The sequence below is a fragment of the Ammospiza caudacuta genome, chromosome 5 (assembly GCF_027887145.1).
Source record: "Ammospiza caudacuta isolate bAmmCau1 chromosome 5, bAmmCau1.pri, whole genome shotgun sequence".
NCBI classification, from domain to species: Eukaryota; Metazoa; Chordata; class Aves; order Passeriformes; family Passerellidae; genus Ammospiza; species Ammospiza caudacuta.
The window spans coordinates 28,196,059-28,217,451 of NC_080597.1; the positions used below are offsets into that span (position 1 = coordinate 28,196,059).

Genomic DNA, 21,393 nt, shown 5'->3' on the forward strand with positions numbered 1-21,393 from the left:
CCCGGCCGTGCCCCCGGCCGTGCCCCTCTCAGTGACCCCCCCTTCCCGCTGAGCACCCTCCCCGGGCTGCACGGGCGGCGGTCCGAGCGCTGGGCAGCGAGCGGCTGAGCGAACGGAAAGGGCAGGGAGGGCGCCCCGGGGGCACTCGGGGACGGGGCCAGCCCTGCCTCGGGCTCGCTGGAGTCAGCCCGGCGGGAGCCTCTGGCGAGAAGATGCTGCTCCGGCACAGCCCAAGGGATGACTTTTGCCCTGCGAGATGCCTAGGCTGGCAGTAAAGAACCGCTTGATACCCCGAGGGTGACAGCCTCGAAATCAGTCATTCCCTGTGGTGGTCTTTCGGGTCTTTTCCTCCTTTCTCCTAAAAATTGAACTACAAACTTCCTAGCTGTCTTGCTCTCCCACCTCAGACAGGACTGTTGCAGAGAGCTGCCGTGGGCTGCCTCACCCTCTGCCCCACAAACGCCTGTTATCGATTTGGGAAACAAAGACACACGTTTAATCTTCCCCCACCATCACTCTAGTCTGCACTGCTCACGGACGAGCTGCTCCAGACAGCTACTTTCTCCTTGCTCCAATAGAGGCTGTGCCGTGCCCGCTCCTGTTCCCAGGCACACTGGGGCCTTGGCGACGCAGCCCTGCCCAGAAAAGAGGAGCAGAAGAGGGAAAACAAACAAAATCAATTTCAAGGTCTACTCAGTAATGGCAGGAAATCCTTCCTAGCAGGCAGGGAAGCAGGAGCATGTGTGTTTAAAACAGCTCCAGTGCTGGGTATGAAACAACGGTAAAGATTACCTCTTCTTTCCCCCCAGGCATATTTGAGGGGATAGCAAGGGAGCCAGAGCTACAAAAAACTCCTCAAATTTGGCCGTTGACAGCGTACAGTCACCTTCTCTCCCCACAGAAAGCAGGGTACCCCAGCCCCCCAAAACCATCACCCCGGAGCCAACAAGAGACCTGCCTGACTTGTGGTGCCGCAAGGAAGACAGATGGGGAGGCTGAAGGAAGAGTAGAGATGAAGGGAATGCTGAGGAGGAAAAGTGGAGCCGGACATGGAGCAGTCTGGGCAGGGGAATGTGAAGGAAGCCCAAGCAACAGAGTCTGGCCCTGGTGGCGAGGCCGGTGAGTGCTGTGGGACGGTGAGTGCTCGGTGTGATGGGACAAGTGGGCACTGGTGCAGGATGCAAAGGAAACAGAAGCCTGCACCCCATGACATGAGGGGAGGCCCCCAGCCTCCAACCTGTCCCTTGCTAACAGTGGCAGAGCTTTGCACCCTGCTGTGTCACCCCCTGCCTGCTGCACGCCCACCCTGGCAGCACCGAGGCGGGAGTGGAACTGAGAGGAGCCCATCTGAGAGCTGCACCAGGCCACCCCACAGTGCAGGGGCAGTGTGAGAGCTGCACCAGGCCACCCCACAGTGCAGGGGCAGTGTGAGAGCTGCACCAAGCCACCCCACAGTGCAGGGGCAGTGTGAGAGCTGCACCAAGCCACCCCACCCACAGTGTACAGATCAGGGTGGGAGGGGTATCCTTTATCTGCTACCCTGTGGGAAAAGTGCCGTAGGCTTCTATATAACTTCTTGCCAGGGGAAGTGATGCTTTGCACTGTGCAGATTTTATTACTGAAGGTTACAGGAGCATGGTGGCAAGGTTTGTACCTCTGGCTGATGCTGCTCTGGCAGTGAGGGGAAGGGTGAGCCCTTCTGCACCAGCCTGGCCCCACTCACGCAGGCTGGCATGGGAAGAGTTGGGTATCGCAGCAGGGCAGGCCTCAGCTCTCCCACGGTCCAGACCTGTCCCTCAGCAGGCACCACAACTTCTTCCCAGAGACAAAGAGGTGACAAAAATAGATTTTCACAGAGAGTGATGACTCAGACCGGTGAGTGGCCAGAGCAGCCTCCCTGTCCCATGAATAACAACTCAGAGATGCTTGGTGGGCAGCCGGCCCTCGCAAGGACAGTGCGTGACAGGGTGGGGAAAGCAATGTGGGGCTTTTTTGGTTGCTGGTATGAGCAGGATTGGTGACAGAAGCTGGATTTAACAAGAGCTCATGGATTCAGCCCAGAGGGACTGGGAGAGAGCAATTAAGGGATTTTCTTCCATTTAATTAACACCAAAATGGTGTCTGGGATAGCAGCTGTCCCCAAGGGGCAGCTGCAGACAGGGTCAAGGCAGGACAAGGGGTCACCCTGCTGTGCCCCCTGGGTGAGAGGGACATTTGGGATAGAATGCTGGCTTATGGGGAAGGACATCTGCTGTTCCAAGGCTGCCCTGCACCCAACCCTCCCCACAGGAACCAGGCAGCTCCATCCTGGCCAGCATGAAACCCTGGCCCATTCATGATGCTGAGGCCAGCAGAGTGGTGGGGTGAGGGAAGGGGGGAGACCTTTTCTCAGGGGAGTGTAAGCTGATGCCTCTGAGCTGGGGGATTCCCTCCTCCCAGGTCATCACCCAGTACAGGAACATCCCCAGGGCCACCCTAAGGAGATCAAAGGGCTCCTCTGCACTCACTCCATGGAGTCAGCTCCACCATCTCCTTAGATCAGGAGCCTTCAGACCCTGGGGATCTGCAGGTTCCCAGATCTACACAGCGTGGAAATCCTGGCTTCTTTATTTCCAGGTTTCTCAGCCCTGCAGATGTGACTTGCATCACCTTGCCCCGGTTACTGGGTCTGCCTGCACGAGGGCACTGCTGCAGGACCTCATTGGATTTGTTCAGCCAGGCTGGGGTCTCTTTTCAGCCTTCCTCCTGGTCCAGAAAGCATTGGGTGAGAGCTGGCTTCATTTGGTGCCCTCAAATCCAGCCAAAAGCCCACCGGGTTCTGGGCAGAGCCAGGGGGCAAGGGAGGAGGGAGGGGAGTGCTGGCTTTGTGAGTGTTTTCTGCAGAAGAGGCAAAGTGAGCCTGGTGCCATGACACGGATGACACCTGCACTGTGCTTGGCTTGGGTGGGCAGCATTCCCTGCTGCCAGCCATGCCACCACTGGAGCAGGCCCTGCTGTGGCTTCCCAAAGCTCACACACTGTAGAAGTACCTCGAGGCAGCAACTCTGTCTAAGGAATGCCCAGCTCAGCCCAATCTCCCTTGGGGTGAGACTGCAGCATACGCTCCTGAAGGGCAGCCCTGAGGGTGTTTTGGTTGGAGCTGTGCCCAGACACTGCCCTTTCCCAGCATCCAGAAGTGCTGCCTTCCTGCAGGACCTCTCTGTCCAAAAGCAACTGGCTTGCCCACCACATCTCCCACCACCAGCACTTCCCACTGAGTTGAGCTAAGCCTTTTTATGCAGCTGCTCCAGGCTGGAGAGTGATGGAGTGAATCTGGGGCTTCAATTACACACAGGGAGAAGATTTTTTCACCATATTTCTTAGATCAGCTTGTGAGAAAGCACACTTAAGCACGTGTTCTGGAGTAAAGCATTTTTCAGCCACCAAGTGCTAGGTTGTACCCTGATCTAAATTCATTATTAAAACAAAAGGATATGGGAGACCCATGGAAGACTCCAAAGCACTTGGGAAGAGAGTGTTCAGGTTCCACTTGCTACAGCTTGGCCTTTCCAAATGTTCCCTCTTCCCTTAACATTCCAGAATACTCCTTTATTTATTTTCAGAGCTTCTTTGTGCCCAGAAAGGTCCAAAGCCCAAAGCAGGGCTGATCCATGGTGCCCAAGCAGGGTGCAGGTGCTTGTGTTTGACTGCAGAGCTGATCTGTGCTAGATCAGGGGAGCCATTTCCACAGCTCTCCTCCAAGCTCCACAAGGCAGAGCCCACCCAAGGAAAACAACAACAGCTTTTGGAATGTAACAATTTATTGGGGTTAATTTTTTGTTTTAATTTTTAACTCCCCATTTCTGGCATTGATACAATATTCAAGAGCAGCAGAAAGAACAAAATGTACAAGAATACAAGAGTAATTAGCACAACCCCACCCCCAAACCTGGAGCAAACCAGTTTCTTGTAGGAAGCACCAAGGGAAGGAGTGATTCAATCACCCTTCCAGTGGCTCTGCCTCCCACCTATCCACTCTAGACAGAGTTTAGCCAGCTGGGAACTGGATTAAAAAACAAAACAAAACTGAACAAACACTATATTTAAAATGAAAATTGCAAGACAAAAAAATAATATATAGATATACAATTCATCCGTGCACAATCCTTAAATGCTTTTTTTTCAAAATAAAAAAAAAAAATTACAAGATACATATTTAGGTTTATTTTAAATTAAAAAAAAAATTACCACCTTCACTCTGTATGCCAAGTGAGGGGAAATGAAGAGACAGATGGGTTGCACCAGAACTATGAGCACTTGGAGTTAGTTCTCCAAGAGGAAGGAAGGGCTCTGATGCTGCCAAAGCTCAAGCACAGGCAGAAACTGAAGCACCCAAGTACCACAGAATGCAGTGGGGTCACTGGCCTGCTCCAAGTTCAGTGTTTGCAGGAATCTGCAGCATTTGAGCCTAAGCTTGGCACAGGGGAAGGTGAAAGGAAGGAACAGATGAAGCAGGCCCCTGTCCTCCACCACCAGCAGACAACTTTCTATGCAAAAAGAAAACAAATGGGGGAAAAAGTCTCAAAGCAGAGAGTCTTGTCTATTCTTAGGGAGTGTACAAGGCTTAATGGCACAGGGGAGAAGAGGAAAGAGGACAGCACACACTGAGTTGATTTGCTTGGGGGAGGTGCAGGCATGACAACTCTTTTCTAAAAAAAGTCATCACAACGATTAATTTTTTTGTTCCGTTTGAGAACTTGACCTAAGATTCTGCCCCTGCTTTGCAGCTGGGGGCTGGAAGCAGCAGGCTCCCTCCAGGGCACCTACTTGTGCAAGAGCACCTACCTGCTGTCCTGCCCAGAGGAAACCCTCAGTACCCCTAGAGAGCAGGGGCCAGCTGGGGGCATGTGGGGGCATGGGAAAGCCCCATCAGTCCTACGAGGCCCTGAAGCCCCACGAAGTGCTTTGAGCCACCCAGCTGTGTGCTGGAGGTTTGATGTGAGCTCCAAGTGCTGAACAAGGAATGAAGTAAAGAACCAGGGCCCTGCAATGGGAATGAACACTTTGCCTGCATGTCCCACCATGCTCCTCTCCCCTCAGCAGACTCATTTGCTGAACCATTGCAGAAGCTGGCACCTCTCTAGAGCTCTCTCACCTGACTTTTCCCTGTGCCCAGCACGCTGCTGTGCTGGCTGCCCACTTCCCAGCTCCACCCAGCCCAGGGCACAGAGGGCACCCTGCTCCTCCACCCCAGGGCCACCTGCCAGTGCCTGCAGGGTGTGGGCTCAGAGCACAGAGCTCAGCTGGAGTGGAAGGACCCTACCCCAAGGACTGTGCTTTTGGATGGCCCTGGAGTCATTGTTTCCCACCACATAGGAGCTGCAATGGACAGAAGAGCTGCCAGAGGCAGCCAACCACCACAGGACTATCTCCCTTCACTTCTGGAGGGAGAAATTTACAGAAGGGAAGAAAGAAGAACTCAGGGCCCTGCTGCATCCTTACAGGCAAGGTAGGTGGGACACAGGGCACCTCAGAATCACCACACAGAACACAGGACAAGCTCCCGGTGCCAAGACTGACCCTGCTCAGAAAAGGGTGCAAATACCTTCGACCACATCCATCTGACACAGGGCAATGGCAAAATGCGAGAGGAGCAGAGGTGGAAAGGCAAAGGTGAGGACGGAGACAGACTCCAACATCTCCTGCCATCTACACCCCCAAAAAGAAACCATACACATTGCACTCTGGGGAAGGATCTCAAAAATAGAAGAAAATAAAGACACTTATTTTCTCAACCTCAGAGCACTGGCAAAATGAAGATACTTCCTGAAATTACCTGGGGAAGGAAGCACAGACAGGGAGCAGGGGATTTCTGAAGCAACACTGAGCGCTCCATCTCTGTGCAAACACCTCGAGAGTTGGGCTGCCAGCACCCTCAGCAGGATGGTCTCCTCCACCCCCACCCCCTTTGCATGAGGAAGACAGAGGCACAGGGCAGTGACACAGCTGGCAAGCCAAGAAGGAACAGAACGAGGAGGCACCAAATCCCCAACCCCAAATTAACCCTCTACAGCAGATCACCTTCGGAGCGGAGATCAGGGAGGCTGCGCATGGGGCGGTGGGTGAGATGGGGAGAAAGGGGGAAGGAGGCTTTTTATAGTCATATATTTATATATAAGAAGTAAATAAGATCCCAGCTCTTGCGTGATTATTGGGCAATTGAAAAATGCAGCAAAAGCAAGCGACATTGGAGTAAAAGGATGTGCCAGGCAAGGAGGAAAAAGTCTTGTCAGAAGGTGGGGAAGGAAGCAAAAGGGAAAATAAGCACTTAGCCAAACACGCACTCCAGGTTTGTTACAGCTCCCTGGGAAGAAGGACCTGCTCCTGAGCAGCCCCACTCATGCCATGGCCTGGGGTGGGCAGAAGAATGGGGAACTCAGGACACCATCCTTCAAGCATGGCAACTGCTTTCTGCCAGGAAGTCCCCAGGGAGGTGGTCATCTCCAAACGCTGGGAGCTGCTGAAGCCTCCTCTACAAAGAGGGGCTGGAGAAGGGAGTGATATCCCTAGGAAGACTCAGCTCAGAGACAGCTCCTACCTGGTAAAAAGCATTATTGTGGGTTTGAAGTTTTTTTTTCTTTGTTTATTTCACAAAATTTCCCTGGGAACTTCAGTAAGGGGAGACACAGAGAAATGCTCCCATTCTCTTTTGAAAACAGAATTTAAGCAGTGGCTCACCACAGCTGGGCCTGCTCACCACACTAATTCTGTTTTTCATCCCCAAAGGAGCTTGTATCTCATTAGCTTCATGCCCCTCCAGTCCCATGCTGCTCATTGAGAGGAGAGCCTGAGACAGGAGGTTTCTGTTCCAAGTTGAAAGCCAAGGGAAGCACTGACACTTTGATGGGCAGACAGAGAAGTTCCCAAGTGCAGCCCAGGCTATGGGAAGCATCGAGACATCAGTCATTGCCACTGCAAAGGGCACCAGAAGTCCAGACAAGAAAAGCCGTTCAAGTGTCCCTGCCTACCATCTTCTGTTCAGACACCAACACCTGGTGGTTTCCGTCTTCCCTGCAGTCACTCCCACGTGCCAGATGAACACCAGAGACATCTTGGACAGGGAAGCCAGCGCTTCCACCATCGCTCTGAAGGAACATTCAGGCAACTCTTCCCCACCACCCCAAAGGAAGCTGGAGAAAAAGGCTGCCCTAATTGACAAGTCCTGTCAGAGTGTTCCTCTCCCCTTCTCCACCCTAAAAACTTCCAGCATTTGCTGGCCTCGAGAAGAGGGTGCACATCCCTCAGCAGCACAATCAGAGCACACACAAGGCAGCGCTCTCATCTGCCTCTAGAGATCTGGCCACTGTCAGAGAAGGGGTGCTGGAATACACAACAATGGGATTCAGTTTTCTGTCCTGACGTGGTGAATTCTATACAGAAAAATGTCACCCCCCACCCAGTATTCAAAGGAGTTTAAGAAACCTTACAGAGGAGAGGCATATCTGCTTCCCAGGAAATAAGCCCACCATGATTAATTCTGTTTGGATATATGGGATGGAAAAGAGACAGCAACTTGGCAGGAAAGGTACATGCCAACCCAAAACGTTAGCGGCTTGCTGTGCATGCAAAGTAAGTCAACTGTTTCCCTGTAGATGGCCTGATCCACGTTCTGCCAGAACGTGACCAGCCACCTCTGAGGGCTGCTCAGCCAGAAAACCACTTGGAGACTCCACCTTAGCTCACAGGAGAGGTATGGGAGGGAAGGGAACTCACTCCAACACTTGGGAGGCAAGGACGGGAAAGGTTTGTAGACAGGGTTCCTCCAACATGCAACTTGCCTTTCAGCTCAGAGATCGCTGCTTAGTCCTAGAATGCCTTTCCCTCCAGTTCAAGCAAGCCAAACACCATCCCAGACACACATGCTTCGATACTACAAAATACTCTTTTCTCTAAGGACCATCTAATACCACTACAGTTTGTGCAATCACTGCATTTATTATTCATTTTTAAACTCTCTCTCGCTCTCTCCCTGTAGAAATTTTTTTTTAAACTTTTCTTTTTTTATGCAAAACTAATAATTTCACTTTTTCCACTCCATCATAAAATCTCCTCTAAAAACACGACAACGAGAACAAACATGGCACAGACACAGAGAATATTTCCCTGTTTTTGTTGATTTTTTTCCCTAAGGGTTACGGGGAAAGGAAGGGGATACTTTCAAATAAACTCCTCCCTCAATTCCATGCCCATTTTAAAAGGCACGGATGAATCTTCTTTCCTATGTCCATTAAGGAGCAAAGGCAAAAATTCAGAAGGAGGAGCACAGCCCACGTGAATACGAAGGTAGGTTAGCTAGCCTCAAGTGTCTTGTCCACCTGAGGGAACTCGAGGCTACTGCTGCATTCAAGTTAGCAAACCTCTAACTCAAACCAGCACGGGATCCTCATTTCGGATCCAGAGGTTCAGGGTTTGGTTCCCACCTGGTGACCCACCCAGGGAGGGATTTGTCACACAAGCAGGTGAGCTGTGTCTGCAAGCCGGATCATACTCCTTTCTTCCTCCACAACGAGGATCTACCACACGAGTTTCTCTGCTGCAACAAGTCCCCTCATCTCCTCACCGCAGGAAGGAGGTCCTTGCGGAGCATCCCTACAATGACCCACTGTTTTACTCTTCACAGACAGTTCCCTTGCTTGCCACTCTGGAGAAAGGCAAAACCCCTTCAATTAAACAATTCCTGCCCCTTGCCCCCAAAGAACACCATACAAGAGACACTGGGGAAAAGAATTCTGCCAAGCAACACACCTTGGCCAAAACACATCAAGAGTTTCCTATTAAAGTTCCCTTTTATCTCCCACTTAAACGCTTCAACACTTTTTTCAGAACCTTGATACCACAAAACAAAACACAGCACCACATACACACCAAACAGTAACTTAACAACCTAAAGTGACTGGCCGGTTTGCATCCACCCCATAAAGCAGCTCCTCTTATCTCACAGCCACAGATTAGTTCTTATTCAGAAGGGGGAGGAAAAAGAGAAGAATCTCCTCGCTATTTTCCTAAGAAAGAGCTTTTCCCTATGCCTACAAACTGCTCATCTTTGAAGCTGCAGCCAAATGGATAGGCTATGCTAACATAAGGGATCCCTGGGTGTGCCAGGCACAGGAAAGATGCGCAAAAAGAAAACCCAAACCAAAAAAAAAACCAACACCCACAAAAAATACAAGCAGGTATTAACACAGACACGCACACAAGTCCAACAAGTTATAGAAAGCCTTAGCTTGGTGAATGGATGGATCAGGGAAGTCTCTTTGTCCCTGCCCCTAGCTTCAGCTGTGAATGAAAGCACATCCCCGAAGAGTCCACTAAGCTCTTTAACCAAGGAAAGAAAAAGAAAGAGGTGTACCAAGGGTGGTGCTAACAGCACCTGGAATCCCCCTCAGACTGTCTGCGCAGACACCCAACCACAACTGGTGTGAATTCACCGTTTCCCATGGCTTGGAATGCCACCCACTGCAAGGCAAGGTTTGTGGGGAGGGCAGCAAAGATTTTACTACACCAACCCAGGCGCTGGAGGCAGGGAATAGACACACGCTGGGCACAAAAGCCCTAATTAAGGTCAGAAGCTGGTCTATCCCTCTACCACCCTGACAATGTCCCTTGGGCAGACAAATATTACTTCCCTCCCACAAATTGCCTCCCTTCTATCCTCAGATCACTACAACCACAAAATCACTACTGCAGGAGAGCACTCCTCAGAGCCAGCAGCTCCTGAACATCCTTGTGTGAAAGCACCAGAGGGGCCAATTCCACTTGTGTTCACCCGCCCAGGGCAGGCTTATAAGCAAATGAGCCCTGGCATGAGGAATTTTTTCCACCCTTTTCACCTCTGCAGCATGTTATGTAGAAGTGACACCCCTCTGCCCCATCCAGGGACAGGGCTGAGAGGGTGAGGCTCTCCCACCAGTTCATCAGCATCTCTTTTCCTTGCCTCTACGAGCTCAGTCCTGTGCAAGTAGAGGAAGAAAGGAGAGCAAAGGAACAGCTTTTCACCATGAAGCTTAGGACCCACACAGAAACAGAGCAAGCCAGAAATGGCAGGCAAAAAATAGAGCTTATCTTGGATGTGAACAAAGCTGGTCAGGGAAAGAGGGAGCTGGGGAATAAACAGCAAGCTGTGGTCTTGCTCCCTCCTACTTGCTAGGGGTGAAGAGAAGGAATTTCTAGATCAGCTTTAGGGGAAGAGATCCAGCGCACATGCATGCGATGTGAGAGAACAGGTATTTCTTATGAGCACCTTTGGTTGACAGTTGTAAGGGCTGTTTCAGACAGAGGGGAAACCTCTTCCAGGCCACCCACCAGAGGGAGGGGAGAGCAGGAGGGACACAACCGAGCAGGAGGGGCAAAAACAAGCAGGGAGAACAACCAACCTGCCTTAGCGTCCACCCCTCCTTCCTTTGGAAGGAGCAAGAGGAAGCAAAGAGGGCTGGGGGAGCAGCCTCATGCGGCTGGGCAGCGTCACGCTGCTGCCATCATCCTCCCACAGACCGAGGATGGAGGCACAGCCCACTCCTGCTTCTGCCACAGAAAGGCCAGAGAAAGGCATTTCATGTCCCTCTCCCCCAAACAAGTGCACTGATGGACATCAGGAGGAAGATATGGGCTGGAAGCAGACTCCTCTTTTCTTCCCTTTCTCCTGAGGAGCTGAACAGGCTGGAAGATGAGGGAGAAGAGGAGGGATCAGGGCACCTGAAAGCACCCATACAACTGCCAAGGTAGCACCAATAGTCAAAGGAAAGGGGAAGCCAATATGAAGCATAGGCTGCATGGGGCAACCCCCAGCACCCCAGCTTTGTCTCAAGCACCTTCCAGGCATGACATTTCACCTGTCCTTCTGCCCCTCACTCTGAGAGCATCTGGATCAGCAACTGCCACAAGGACAGTAGAGGAGAGGGCAGATCCAGGCCGCAGGCCAAGAGGGGAAGGATGGCAGGATGGTAGTCATGGCAAGGGGGAAACAAGAATGGAAGAGTCTGCATGCACGTTGTGGGAGAAGGTCTGGAGGACACGGGCAAGGGCTCCAATCCTCTTACATCCTCCCCTCACGGGTTTGAAGCTCCTCTTCAGTTTTTGTCAAAGATAGAAGGGGAATGAGGAAGAGCAGCACCTTCCTCACCACCTGCACAGGCACACAGACACATGCTCACTCATCCCTCAGCCCCAAAGGCTCCACCGCCTGTTGGACAACACCACATTCAAGGACAAACAACCACTCCCCAGCCCCACCATAACCCTCCCTACCTCCTCCTAGCAGTACCAACACCCAGGAACAGTGGGTGCTCCCACACCCCCACTGACACACTCCAGCCTCCAGGCAAGAGGAATTGGGCAGGAGGAGAGGAGGAGGAAGGGTGGCAGTGAGGGTAGAGGGACAGCCAAGGGGAGAAGGAGAGAACTAAGGACAGCCATTCGCACCACGACTTCTCTCAGGCAGAGCTCCCCCCACACCCCTGGAGTGGGGGGACCCGGTTGCTCACTTGCTGCCTCCTCCGCCACTGCCCGCCGCCACCTTCTCAAAATCCTCTGCATTGCAGAACTCCTTGATGGTTACAGTGAGGAGGTTGCTGGTGACATCTGTGACCACCACATTAGAGCAAGGGGACATCTCAGGACGCCAGTCACCAGCCTCCTGCTCTGGGTCAGAAGAGGAGAGGGACAAGGAGGGAGTCTGCCCCCCACTGCACCCCCCCGAGGGAGAACGCTTGCTGGTGGCGGCCGACTCAGGGGGGATTGAGAGGTCGAGGACCTCTGACTCACGCCAGTCGGGGATGGCTGGGCTGAGGGTCTCAGGGAGCAGCTTTGGAGGGGAATCATCTGGGTCGGAGGAGGAGTGGGGAGCAGGTGAAGGACAGCCAGAGGAGCTGGAGCTGGGGGCATCGTAGGGGGTGGAGCCCATAATGAGCCCACAGGAGGCTGCCTGGGAGCCTTCGGCCTCCCCCTTGCCCTCCAGAGAGGGGGTAGGTGCAGCAGACGGCTTATTGTAGAGCGAAAAGGTGCCAAACTTCATGTGGCGGATCTGAGTGCGCAGGACGCTCTCGCTGAACTTTTTGCTCTTGCCAATGACCCGGTTTCGGGAAGGGATCTTGGGCCGGGCCAGGCCCCCGGCCCCATTGGCTGGCTTCCCACCTTTGTCAATGACCTTGAGGTTGAGGATGATGCGGCTGCGCTTGGGCTCGCGGGGTTTCACCTTACGGTTGATGATGCGCACGGTCTCCGAGAAGGGCGAGACAGGAGGACGAATGCCGGCACCGCCGGCCACGCTGCCACCGTTCTGGGGATCCGGGCGGGGCAGGGGGCGCCGGGACATGCGGTGGCATCGCCGGATGTCCTTCTTGAGCCGGTGCACCGCGGCGCTGGAGTGGAGCTTGGGAGAGGAGGTACTGGAACCAGGCTTGACAGAAAAGTGTACATCCCCAATGTGGAGGGCCTCCGCTTGGGCCCGAGCCTGCGGTGGTGGGGAGAAAGAAAACAAACAGGGTCAGAGAGGCAGCCTAGCTGCAGCCAGAGCTCCAGTGGGGCACTGCTCACTCACCAAGCACTCACCAGCAGCACCGTGACACATTTATACCCAACATCAATGACAAGCACAGGAACACACCTACAAACTATTGATAGCTCCAGCACAGCCCCCAGACAGACACAGGGCTGTAACATTTTTGGGCAGCTGATGTCTCCCTAGGCTGTACCCCTGTTGACACATGCTTTCCCCAGGGAGAAACTGCGACTTCCCAGGCAGGTGTCAGGATTAAAGTTAATGGTCTCCAAAGCCCCCCTTGGTTGTCATCAGTCAAAGTACACAACCCTCCACTGTCAGCCAAAGAAGCCAGCATCATCCTAGGCGCTTGGGGCTGTCAGTGCTGAGACAGCATCCAAACTTACAAAGGGATTGTACCAGGTTCTCTACAAATGGAACGTGAGATAAGAGGGAAGAGGCAGAGTAATGCCTAATGAGAATTGCCTCTAAAAAGGGTGGTAGAAGGGGGTCTTGAGGAACACAGATGGAGGCTGGTGAGAATGGTCTGATGGAGATGTCTTCATTAAATACAAGAAATTTAGAGGTCTGATTTTCAACTAGGATCACATGGAAGTCATTCATTCTTACTGTGCGGTGGGAGCAAAGTCCAGTGTTTAAAGCCAGAGATGAAGCCAGCTGGAATTCAAGTATAATTTAACTACACCTCCAAATAAGAGATTGGCTTGTCCTTTTGAACACCACACTTGTTTGAAACCTAGCAGTGGACCAGAGCAGGAATAGCACCTGTTCAACTGTTCTGTGTCAGCCCTCCTCAAGAGCCAGGCCAGGGGAACAATATTTTTCATCTCTTCTGGTGCCAAAAACTGCCCTGTTTCATCCAGCAGAGACAGGAACATTTCCTGGCAGCAGGAACAACAGTTTCATTGATAAGCTGGTGCTGTATGACCTGTGGGCATGGAAACCCAGAGTCTATTCTTACACCACATCTCATCAGAGCACTGTTGCTTGTATAGCTCATCCTTCCACCTGCACCCCAGGACTTGCCCAAGCCAACCCCCTTCCATATTCCCTCTCAGCAGCGGTGACAAGAAGAAGCCACGCAGGCCTGGAGGGGACAGGCGAGCCCCCACCCTGTGACTGCCCATCCCGCGAGCAGCTTCCCCCACCTCGTGGGCACAGAAAGAACTGCACTGCTACAACACGACAGCTGCTTTTCCTCTCCAACTTTTCCATCCCATTGCCCCTTGCACACGCCAAGATCGGGATGGCTTCTTGCCAGCTAAGAGCTTAGCGCTCAACTCCATCTCCTTTGTCACCCTGCAGGCTGTGCCTCCTACCAGAGAAACGCCTGGGGAAAAAATGTGCGTGTAAAGGCAGGGATCTAGCAGATCTAAGCGAGGGGCCCAGCCAGCCCCTGCACAAAAAGCTCAAAGTCCTGGCCCTACAGCTCCAGAGCTTTGCTGTTAGCCAGAGCCCCTCTTCTCCCACAGAGATACCCATGGGAACCACAGAAGATCCTGAATGAGCACAGAATGGAGACGTGAAGACATTTTGTTCCTCTCTTGACTAACACTGGATGATGACAGCCTTCAGTACTACTTGTATTCTGGCTTTAAAAGAACTGCAAAAATGAGGCCTCCTTCTCTGGCTGTACAAGAACACACAAACTGAAGGCTCACCCTGTCTGGGGACCTAGACTCCGTGTTAGCCAAATGACAAAGAAACAGACAAAATTAGCACAACCCCAAGGCAGGCACAGCCGCTCTGCTCATTAACACACAGGGTGTTCCCACCTAGCTAAAGGGAAGTGTTCCCAACACACACAAACCCCAACACTTTTTCTGCTGTAGCACAAAGCATCCCAGTGTCCACCTAGTTACTCCTTGCTCAGCCTCCTGTGTTACTCCATGCCCCAAACTGTTGAGAAAATAAGACACAGTTCCTGTCACAGGCATAGTACAGGCCTGAGCCCAGCAACAGCTCCAGATGAACTCCCTGCACCGCACATGAACTCTCCCCCTCACATCACTACACAATCACAACTTGGAGACACTGCAGACCCGGTCAGGAGGTCACAGGCAAATGCACATTTGGGCTGTGCTTACTCTATCTCTTCACGGGTGCCTCTGAAGCAGATGGCAGGCACAAGGACAAGCTAAAGTTTGCTTTCTGACATTACATACCAGCACAGCCTGAATTAACAAATTTACTCCTTTTCATCCTGCTCCACACCACAGCCAGCCCTTCCAGCATTGCTGCTCTTGTGCTTTGGGTTTCTTACCAATTTACCACTGCTGAGCCAAGAGCAAAGGGCAATACAACGTCCCATTCCAAAACCCAGGACAAGGAAGCCAGGCAGAGGCTACAGACAGATGCATCACTGAAAATCCTTCTACAGCTTCAGTGGATGGACACAGGTATCCTTCAGGGCCTCTCCTGTTGCCAACACTGCACTTTCAGATTAATTGCCTAGGCCATAATCATGCCTTTGAGTGAGGAGTTCTGCCCCCTCTGTGCCATTCTGCTGCAAGTCAAATCTAATTGCCACCTTCCACCAGCACCGCCTCCATCACCCAGGAGAGAAAGAAGGCAGCTTCCCAGAAGTGTGGGGAAAGCAGTCACAAACACCCTCAGTTTCCTTGTACACCCCAAAAATTCCTGAGCAAAGCTTCCCATCAGCCCCATGAAACAAAGTGATAATTCTGGGATGGTTACTTCCTGGCCACTTCCACAGCCCTGTTCTTTTACCTCCTCTTTCTGCATACATTAATCAGCTCCTGTCCTGTTTTCACAGAGACCTGTCCTGGTTTTGTGCTTGTCCAGCAGCTACTGCAGAGACCTGGTACATGGCTTGGACTTTTCCAGTGTGCCAGAACCAGTAGGTCTCATTTACGTGCCATGTGTCTGCGTTTCCAGTTACTTCTGGGGCACTTTCTCACGGCTGAAGCTGTTTCTAACTCATGTTTCAACTATCTGCCTTTATTGAATTCCAGCTTCAGTAGTGTCCAGGTGGTCTACACACAGCATTGATACTTTGGTCAGATTAAGAGAGAGGGTTAAATTAGGGCCCATCAGCCCTCCCCTGCTGCTACACTGCTATCCCCAGTGACCAGCTTCAATGCAAGTTCCAAAGAGCATTATGCAAATATTCTGCTTACCTTGAGATTGTTTTTCCAGGTAAGGTTTCAAGAAAAATCGTATCAGATGCTTTATCTAAGACCAGCCCCAGAGCTTTCTCACTTGGGAAGCTCAGTATTCCTACCACAGGATCAGGTTTATTCAGGCATCACCTACATGTACTCGTCCCTTCACTGCAGAGGACAGCACAGAGGCTCTCCTTCCCCTGCTTCCAACTTTGGATTAAGTAACTTGCTACCTTTGGTTTGGAGAAGACTCAACATTCAGTTTTATCTGCTGGAAATGCACTTCTCCCTGCTCTGGGCCCATTCCTTGATCATTCCCAAGCCATATGAGGATAATGTCTTTGAGAAACAAAGCCCCTGAATCCTTTCAGCTGTGTCACCACAGTTTGCTTCTTGGCTCACAAATTCTCCACATGGAAACCACCTCTCTAGGTTTTGCTGCTTTCACCAGCAGGATGTACTCACTGCTGAAGAGGTATTCAGCATGTATACGGAGTAATTCACTCTGCTTACAGCTCAGCCTACATCAGGATGCAGTTTCTGGAAGCTTGCTGCAGTGCTCTGTCATGAGAGCAAGCCAATTGCTGGGATTGCTTCCCTTCCCCCTCTTCCCGTCCGGGATATGTATCACCTTTATTTATCTTGTACAGCTCTCCCTCACTGCCCCTGGGAAGTAGTCTATCTCCCCCATTCCCTACTATTTCTGAATAAGTGTCCCTCGAGGCCCAGCAAGCATATTTGTTCATTCATTCCCTTAACACACCAAGGCATACGAGCACGTACACAGACATGTGCTTAGAAAGGCCTCTCCTACCTGATTTGTATCAAAATCTCTACAATTTGGAAGAAAAAAATCAAACCCAAGACCTTGTAAAGCAATAGATTTCTAGTGAATTATTTTAAAATCTCGCCAATTCCAGTAGTGCTGCTGCACCATAGTAGTGCTACTCTCTCATAAATTACTGGCTCTGCTTTGTCTTTTATTCTCCACCTGCATTCACACAGTCTTTGCTCCCAACAGCATTTGCAAGAGCTCTTCTTTCCCCTTTTTGGCTGCCATTCTGCCTTTTTATCACCCTCTTTCTTCTGCAGTCTTCCAAGTGACAAGGCAAAAGCAAGCCAGTTCATAGCACAGTTCTCCCAAGCAACACTGCCATAAACTAAAGTTTCCCTCCGGATTGGGAACAAAATGCTACAAAAGGGGAACGGTCTGTTTTCAAATTACTCAGGATAATTTATGAACAGGGAGGAGATCAAAAGAAACCCAATTCCAGCTTTGGAGTTCAAGAGAGGGCGAAAGGACAGAGCACCATGCTGCTCAGCCCCTTCTTCCCCCACTCTCCTACTAAGAATCCCTTTACCCTTGCTCTCCCTTACTTCTTCCTTCCCATTAACCTTCTTCGCTCCTGTCACCTTAGTATTTATGGCCACCCCAGCTAGGGGTCTTTACCAGCCACCCACTGAGCTTGCAGACTGGGCTCTGCCTCTGAATAGCACTTGCTAGACTTTATTAAGTGAGTTGGTGAGGTTTGCATTCCACACATTGGAGTGCCTAGAGAAAAAAGCTAAATAAAAAGAGCAAATCGAGCAGGAGAAAAAGAGGAAGATCACTACAGCACATGCTATGTCTCTAATCTCATACCAGCATCCATGCTGAAGGGCCTGTCCTCAAGGATCACTTCTGCCAGACACCTGAAGAGCCTTACATACAGTAAGGCTGCCATTTCAGACTAAGAACTTGGGTTTCCCATCTGCTCAGCAAAGGGCTGCAGCACACCAGCAGCCTCCCAAGAATCACAGCCTCCTGCCAAGCCAGAGCTCAGCTGTGGGAACGTTTGCCCCTAGCATGCAAAGGATAAAGACCCATTTCCTGCCCAAAACTCTGCAGTTAAAGTTTTAACACCGGCCATCTTGATAGCGATATTACAAAGCCTGGACTGTGATGTGCCTCTGCAGTCTGATGGGAAGGGCAAGTGTTAGACAGCTCTCAGAAACAGGAGCCTGGCTTACAAAGCAGCAGGTGGTCAAAGATGCAGCTTTTCAAAGCTTTTCCAAAGGCGTGGGCCACTAACCTGCAGGAATGCTTTCTGCAAATCCCCCTGGGTACCTATCTGCAACTTTTGAGAACTAATCCCAGGATAAACCTAGTCCCAAGTGCAAGCTAAAACACCCACACAAGCCAAGGGACTGAGTGCCACATCAGGGCACTTATTTTGATGCCATTCCGGAGACTCAGAAGTCTAGGTTTAAGCACCAATACACAGGAAAAATCCTAGCAAGCCACTCAGTCAAGGGCAGACTACTCCATCAAAGAAGTCCTAGGCCAGATTTCTGCTTAAACATCAGTGCATCCAGGCCTAATCTGTTCAGTTAACAGATCAAAAAGAATATTGTTCTAACTGCCAACTCCAAATACTCCCTCTGGGATACAAGAATCAAATTTCTTCCCCTGCTTCCGAAATTCTCACTGGCAAGAGATTCTGCAGCTGAAAGAACTGAAAATACTGTTAGCAATGCCCGAGGCAGAACCCAATCCCACTCCTCCCCCAACAGAACCGGTGCTGCAGGGCTGGAAGAGGGGAAACGTGCATCTTCAGGGATCAGAAAAGCTGAGTTACAAACCATCCCACTGTCTCTGCCGTAACTCTAGCCGCAGTTGTGTCGATTGTGGTTTGCCTGAACAGAGCTCAAACAAGTTCAGATGGGGCTGGCTCAGACAGAGTTACTGCTCACTGCCTGGTCTGGGGTGTTATTTTTAGGGTAGGATCCGAAGTCACAGAGGAACAGCAAGTCAGAGCTGCTCTGTTTCCCAGAGGTGCAAACCCAGCAGCAGTGGTAGCGCTCTGCCCTGCCAGCCTCTCCCACAACGTGGCACCAGCCCTCAGGAGAGCTGATCTTGCTCCCTATCACGAGTCATCTTCTACAAAGTACCAAGCCAGCTCTGCAAACCTACAGGTTTCCAGTACCATTTGAGGAGCTGGCAGAAGGAAGATGTGCCACAGAAACGTGTCACGGACGTGATTCAAAGGATGCTGCTGAATAATTCACGTTCAGTTTAGGGGAGTTTTAAAGGGTAATGGGAAAAGAGAAGCAATGAGTGGGTTTTGAGTTCGGGGGTTGGTTTTGGTTTTTAAATGAGTGAGAATGAGTAATTTTTTGTAAAATGAGTGATATGGCAATAGATGTGGCCATATCACATTCAGAATAAAAAATAAAAGAAAGTGATTACACATAGCATAGTCACCGCTCTACAGCTCTGAACAGTGTCAGGTGTTACAAATACCAGAATTTTTTAATGCAGGCAGAGGACTCTTTCAAGCTGGTGATTTTTCCTTCAGGTGTTCCTTTGCATTGTTGGAAATTTAAACACAAGAGTTACATTTAATGCATGACTGCCAGAAAGAGGAAATCCAGCTAGTCTGTGTTCTCTCAATAGAGCACAAGAGGTAGTACATTATCAGATATGTTTGTAATTCTCAGGCTACAGACACAAACACTGTTAGCAGAAAAACAGGCGTGCGGGTAGGACAGTTCCATCAGCAGGACTTCCCAAGGATTGCCATGGTCCCCTGGGCTTCACGCAGAGCATCAGAATACGCCTGCTCCTGCATTTCTTCCGTGTGCTTCATTAAGCCCTCTCAAAGCAGAGAAGAGGTGACACCCTACCCCTCACTGTGCTTTCCGGTGCTCATGCAGTTAAAAGTGCTGTGCTGACTTGAGTAAAGCTCCTACTGCTGCCAGGCAAAGGGAAGTATTAACCTGTTTCACAGATGGGGAAACACGCACAAAGCCTAAGTGACTTGCCCAAAGCCACAGGATGACTTGGTGATAGTGATGCCTTACTACAGGGTCCACACTGGCTGTTCCCGGGCTTCCTATCAGAATAAAACCAGGGGAATTCCAGACTTGCTCATCTCTCTAAACTGTACAAAAGTGTGTTCTTTCTATGCTCATTTGAAGCCAGCGATTGTGACAGCTGGAGAGGAAGGGGAGGGAAGAGGGGAGTAGAACAAGGCATTTAATCTGTAAACTAATAAATTCACAGAGCTCACATAACAGTCATGCAGCTACCAGAGTTCTTAATTTAAAAAAAGGTAAAAATACAGAGCAAGTAGGCTTGCACTAGGGACTACCTTCCTTGCTCTTCTCTGCAAGCAAACAGAGATGCTACGACATCTTGCAGAGATGCTGAGTCTATCAGAAAGGAACTGGAAACTTCAGCTGCCTTCCTATGCAGAGGTGAAACACTCCTCCTCCTCCTCCTAGCCACCTCTCACCCTCTGCAAAAGCTAAACAAGCCTGCAGTTTACAGATCAAAGCATGAACCCTTCATGAAACTCCCGTGGAGCACCCACATCCTTAAATGCAATCAGAGGAGCACAAGTGGCAGTGGGATTCCCGCCTCTGCTGCCTGACCGCTCAGCACGCTGCTAAGTTGCAGGGCACGGGTTGGATGGAACAGCCTGCTGAAGGAAGAGGGAACGAGACTGGCTGGCTCTCCACTGCGGCAGCAGAAGGCCACGAGAAGGAGAGGATATTGGAAGAAGAGACTGCAGGCTCACCACGCACATCTGCGTGTGCTGACCGTCCTGCTGAGGCCCCGCCGCACGCACACCGCCCTCCCCTCACACGCTCCTGCGCCTCTGCCCACCCCCCCTTTCCTGTCGGGTTTTCCCCGCGCTCCCAGAGCCAGGCATCAGGCACAAGTCACTTGAAAGTCCAGTCCTTCCAAGGGCACGCACCAGCAAGGTTTGAGAGATTTTTTTTTTTTGCTAGGCCTAAGTTATTTAATTAAGAGTTACCTTCAGCAGAAAAGTTTTAGGTTTAGGTCCTCTCTTCTTGGGCCCGTACAGCTCACGTTCTCGTTCCCTTTAGGGAATCAAATTTTTCAAGAAGTTAAAACTTTTCCCAAAGGGAAAAACAGAAGCATACAAGTTAAAGGAAAAAAAAAAAAAAAAAAAAAAAAAAAAGGAAAAAAAATAAGAAAAAAAGAAAAGGAACGCTGGACGCTGTTTCCCGCTCGCCCACCCAAAGTCAAACCTGCTGCTGCAGCCCCCCCAGCCCAGGGTGGGGGATGAACACTCACTTCTGCTCGAAGGCGGCGATGAGGCGGGAGTCCAGGATGTTCTCCTCGGGTTCCCAGGTGCTGTACCTGCCGGGCGGGAGCAGCGGAGGGTACAAGCGAAGTGGTTAGCGCCCAAATCCCCCCACAGCCGCGCACACGGATACCTCCCCCTCCATCCCATGCCCCCTATCCCCGCAGCCCGGGCGGGATACACTCACTTGATGGCCCAGCCTTTCCATTTCACCAGGTACTCGATGCGCCCCTGCAACACACGGGGAAGAAGACGGGTGGGGGGGGAGGGGGGGTGTGTGAGGCGGGGGCCCGGCGGGAGGGCCAGCGGCGCGGCCGGGGCCCGGCAGCGAGAACCGAGGTGGGGGGGGGGAGTCCCGCAATCCCAGTGGGGGCGGCTCCTCACCTTTCGGATGCGGCGCTTGATGATGGACTCGGCGGCGAAGACGCGCTCCCCCACTGCAGACAGCTCCATCTTGCTGCTCCCCCTCGGCGGCGGCGGCAGCGGCGGCGGCGCCCACAGCCCATAATAATCCCGCCCGCCCGCGCGCGCCGCCCCGCCCCCTGCCTGCGGCCCCGCCCTCCTCGTGCCGCCGCCGGCTCGCGCACGCCCGCGCGCCCCCTCCCGCCGCGGCCGCGCGTGACCCGCCCCCCCCGTG

The 21,393-nt window shown here is 51.7% G+C and overlaps 1 protein-coding gene across 1 annotated transcript; it reads right to left on the reverse strand.

Annotated features, from left to right (window-relative positions):
- Positions 1-3,810: 3,810 nt before the first annotated feature.
- CBX6 (chromobox 6) lies at positions 3,811-21,222 on the reverse strand. The gene is made up of 5 exons (XM_058804650.1): positions 21,141-21,222; positions 20,944-20,987; positions 20,747-20,812; positions 20,463-20,529; positions 3,811-12,487 (listed from the first exon to the last, which is right to left on the reverse strand). The coding sequence occupies exons 1-5, from the start codon at positions 21,207-21,209 to the stop codon at positions 11,516-11,518; spliced, it is 1,218 nt and encodes a 405-aa protein (XP_058660633.1). The 5' UTR covers positions 21,210-21,222; the 3' UTR covers positions 3,811-11,515.
- Positions 21,223-21,393: the final 171 nt, after the last annotated feature.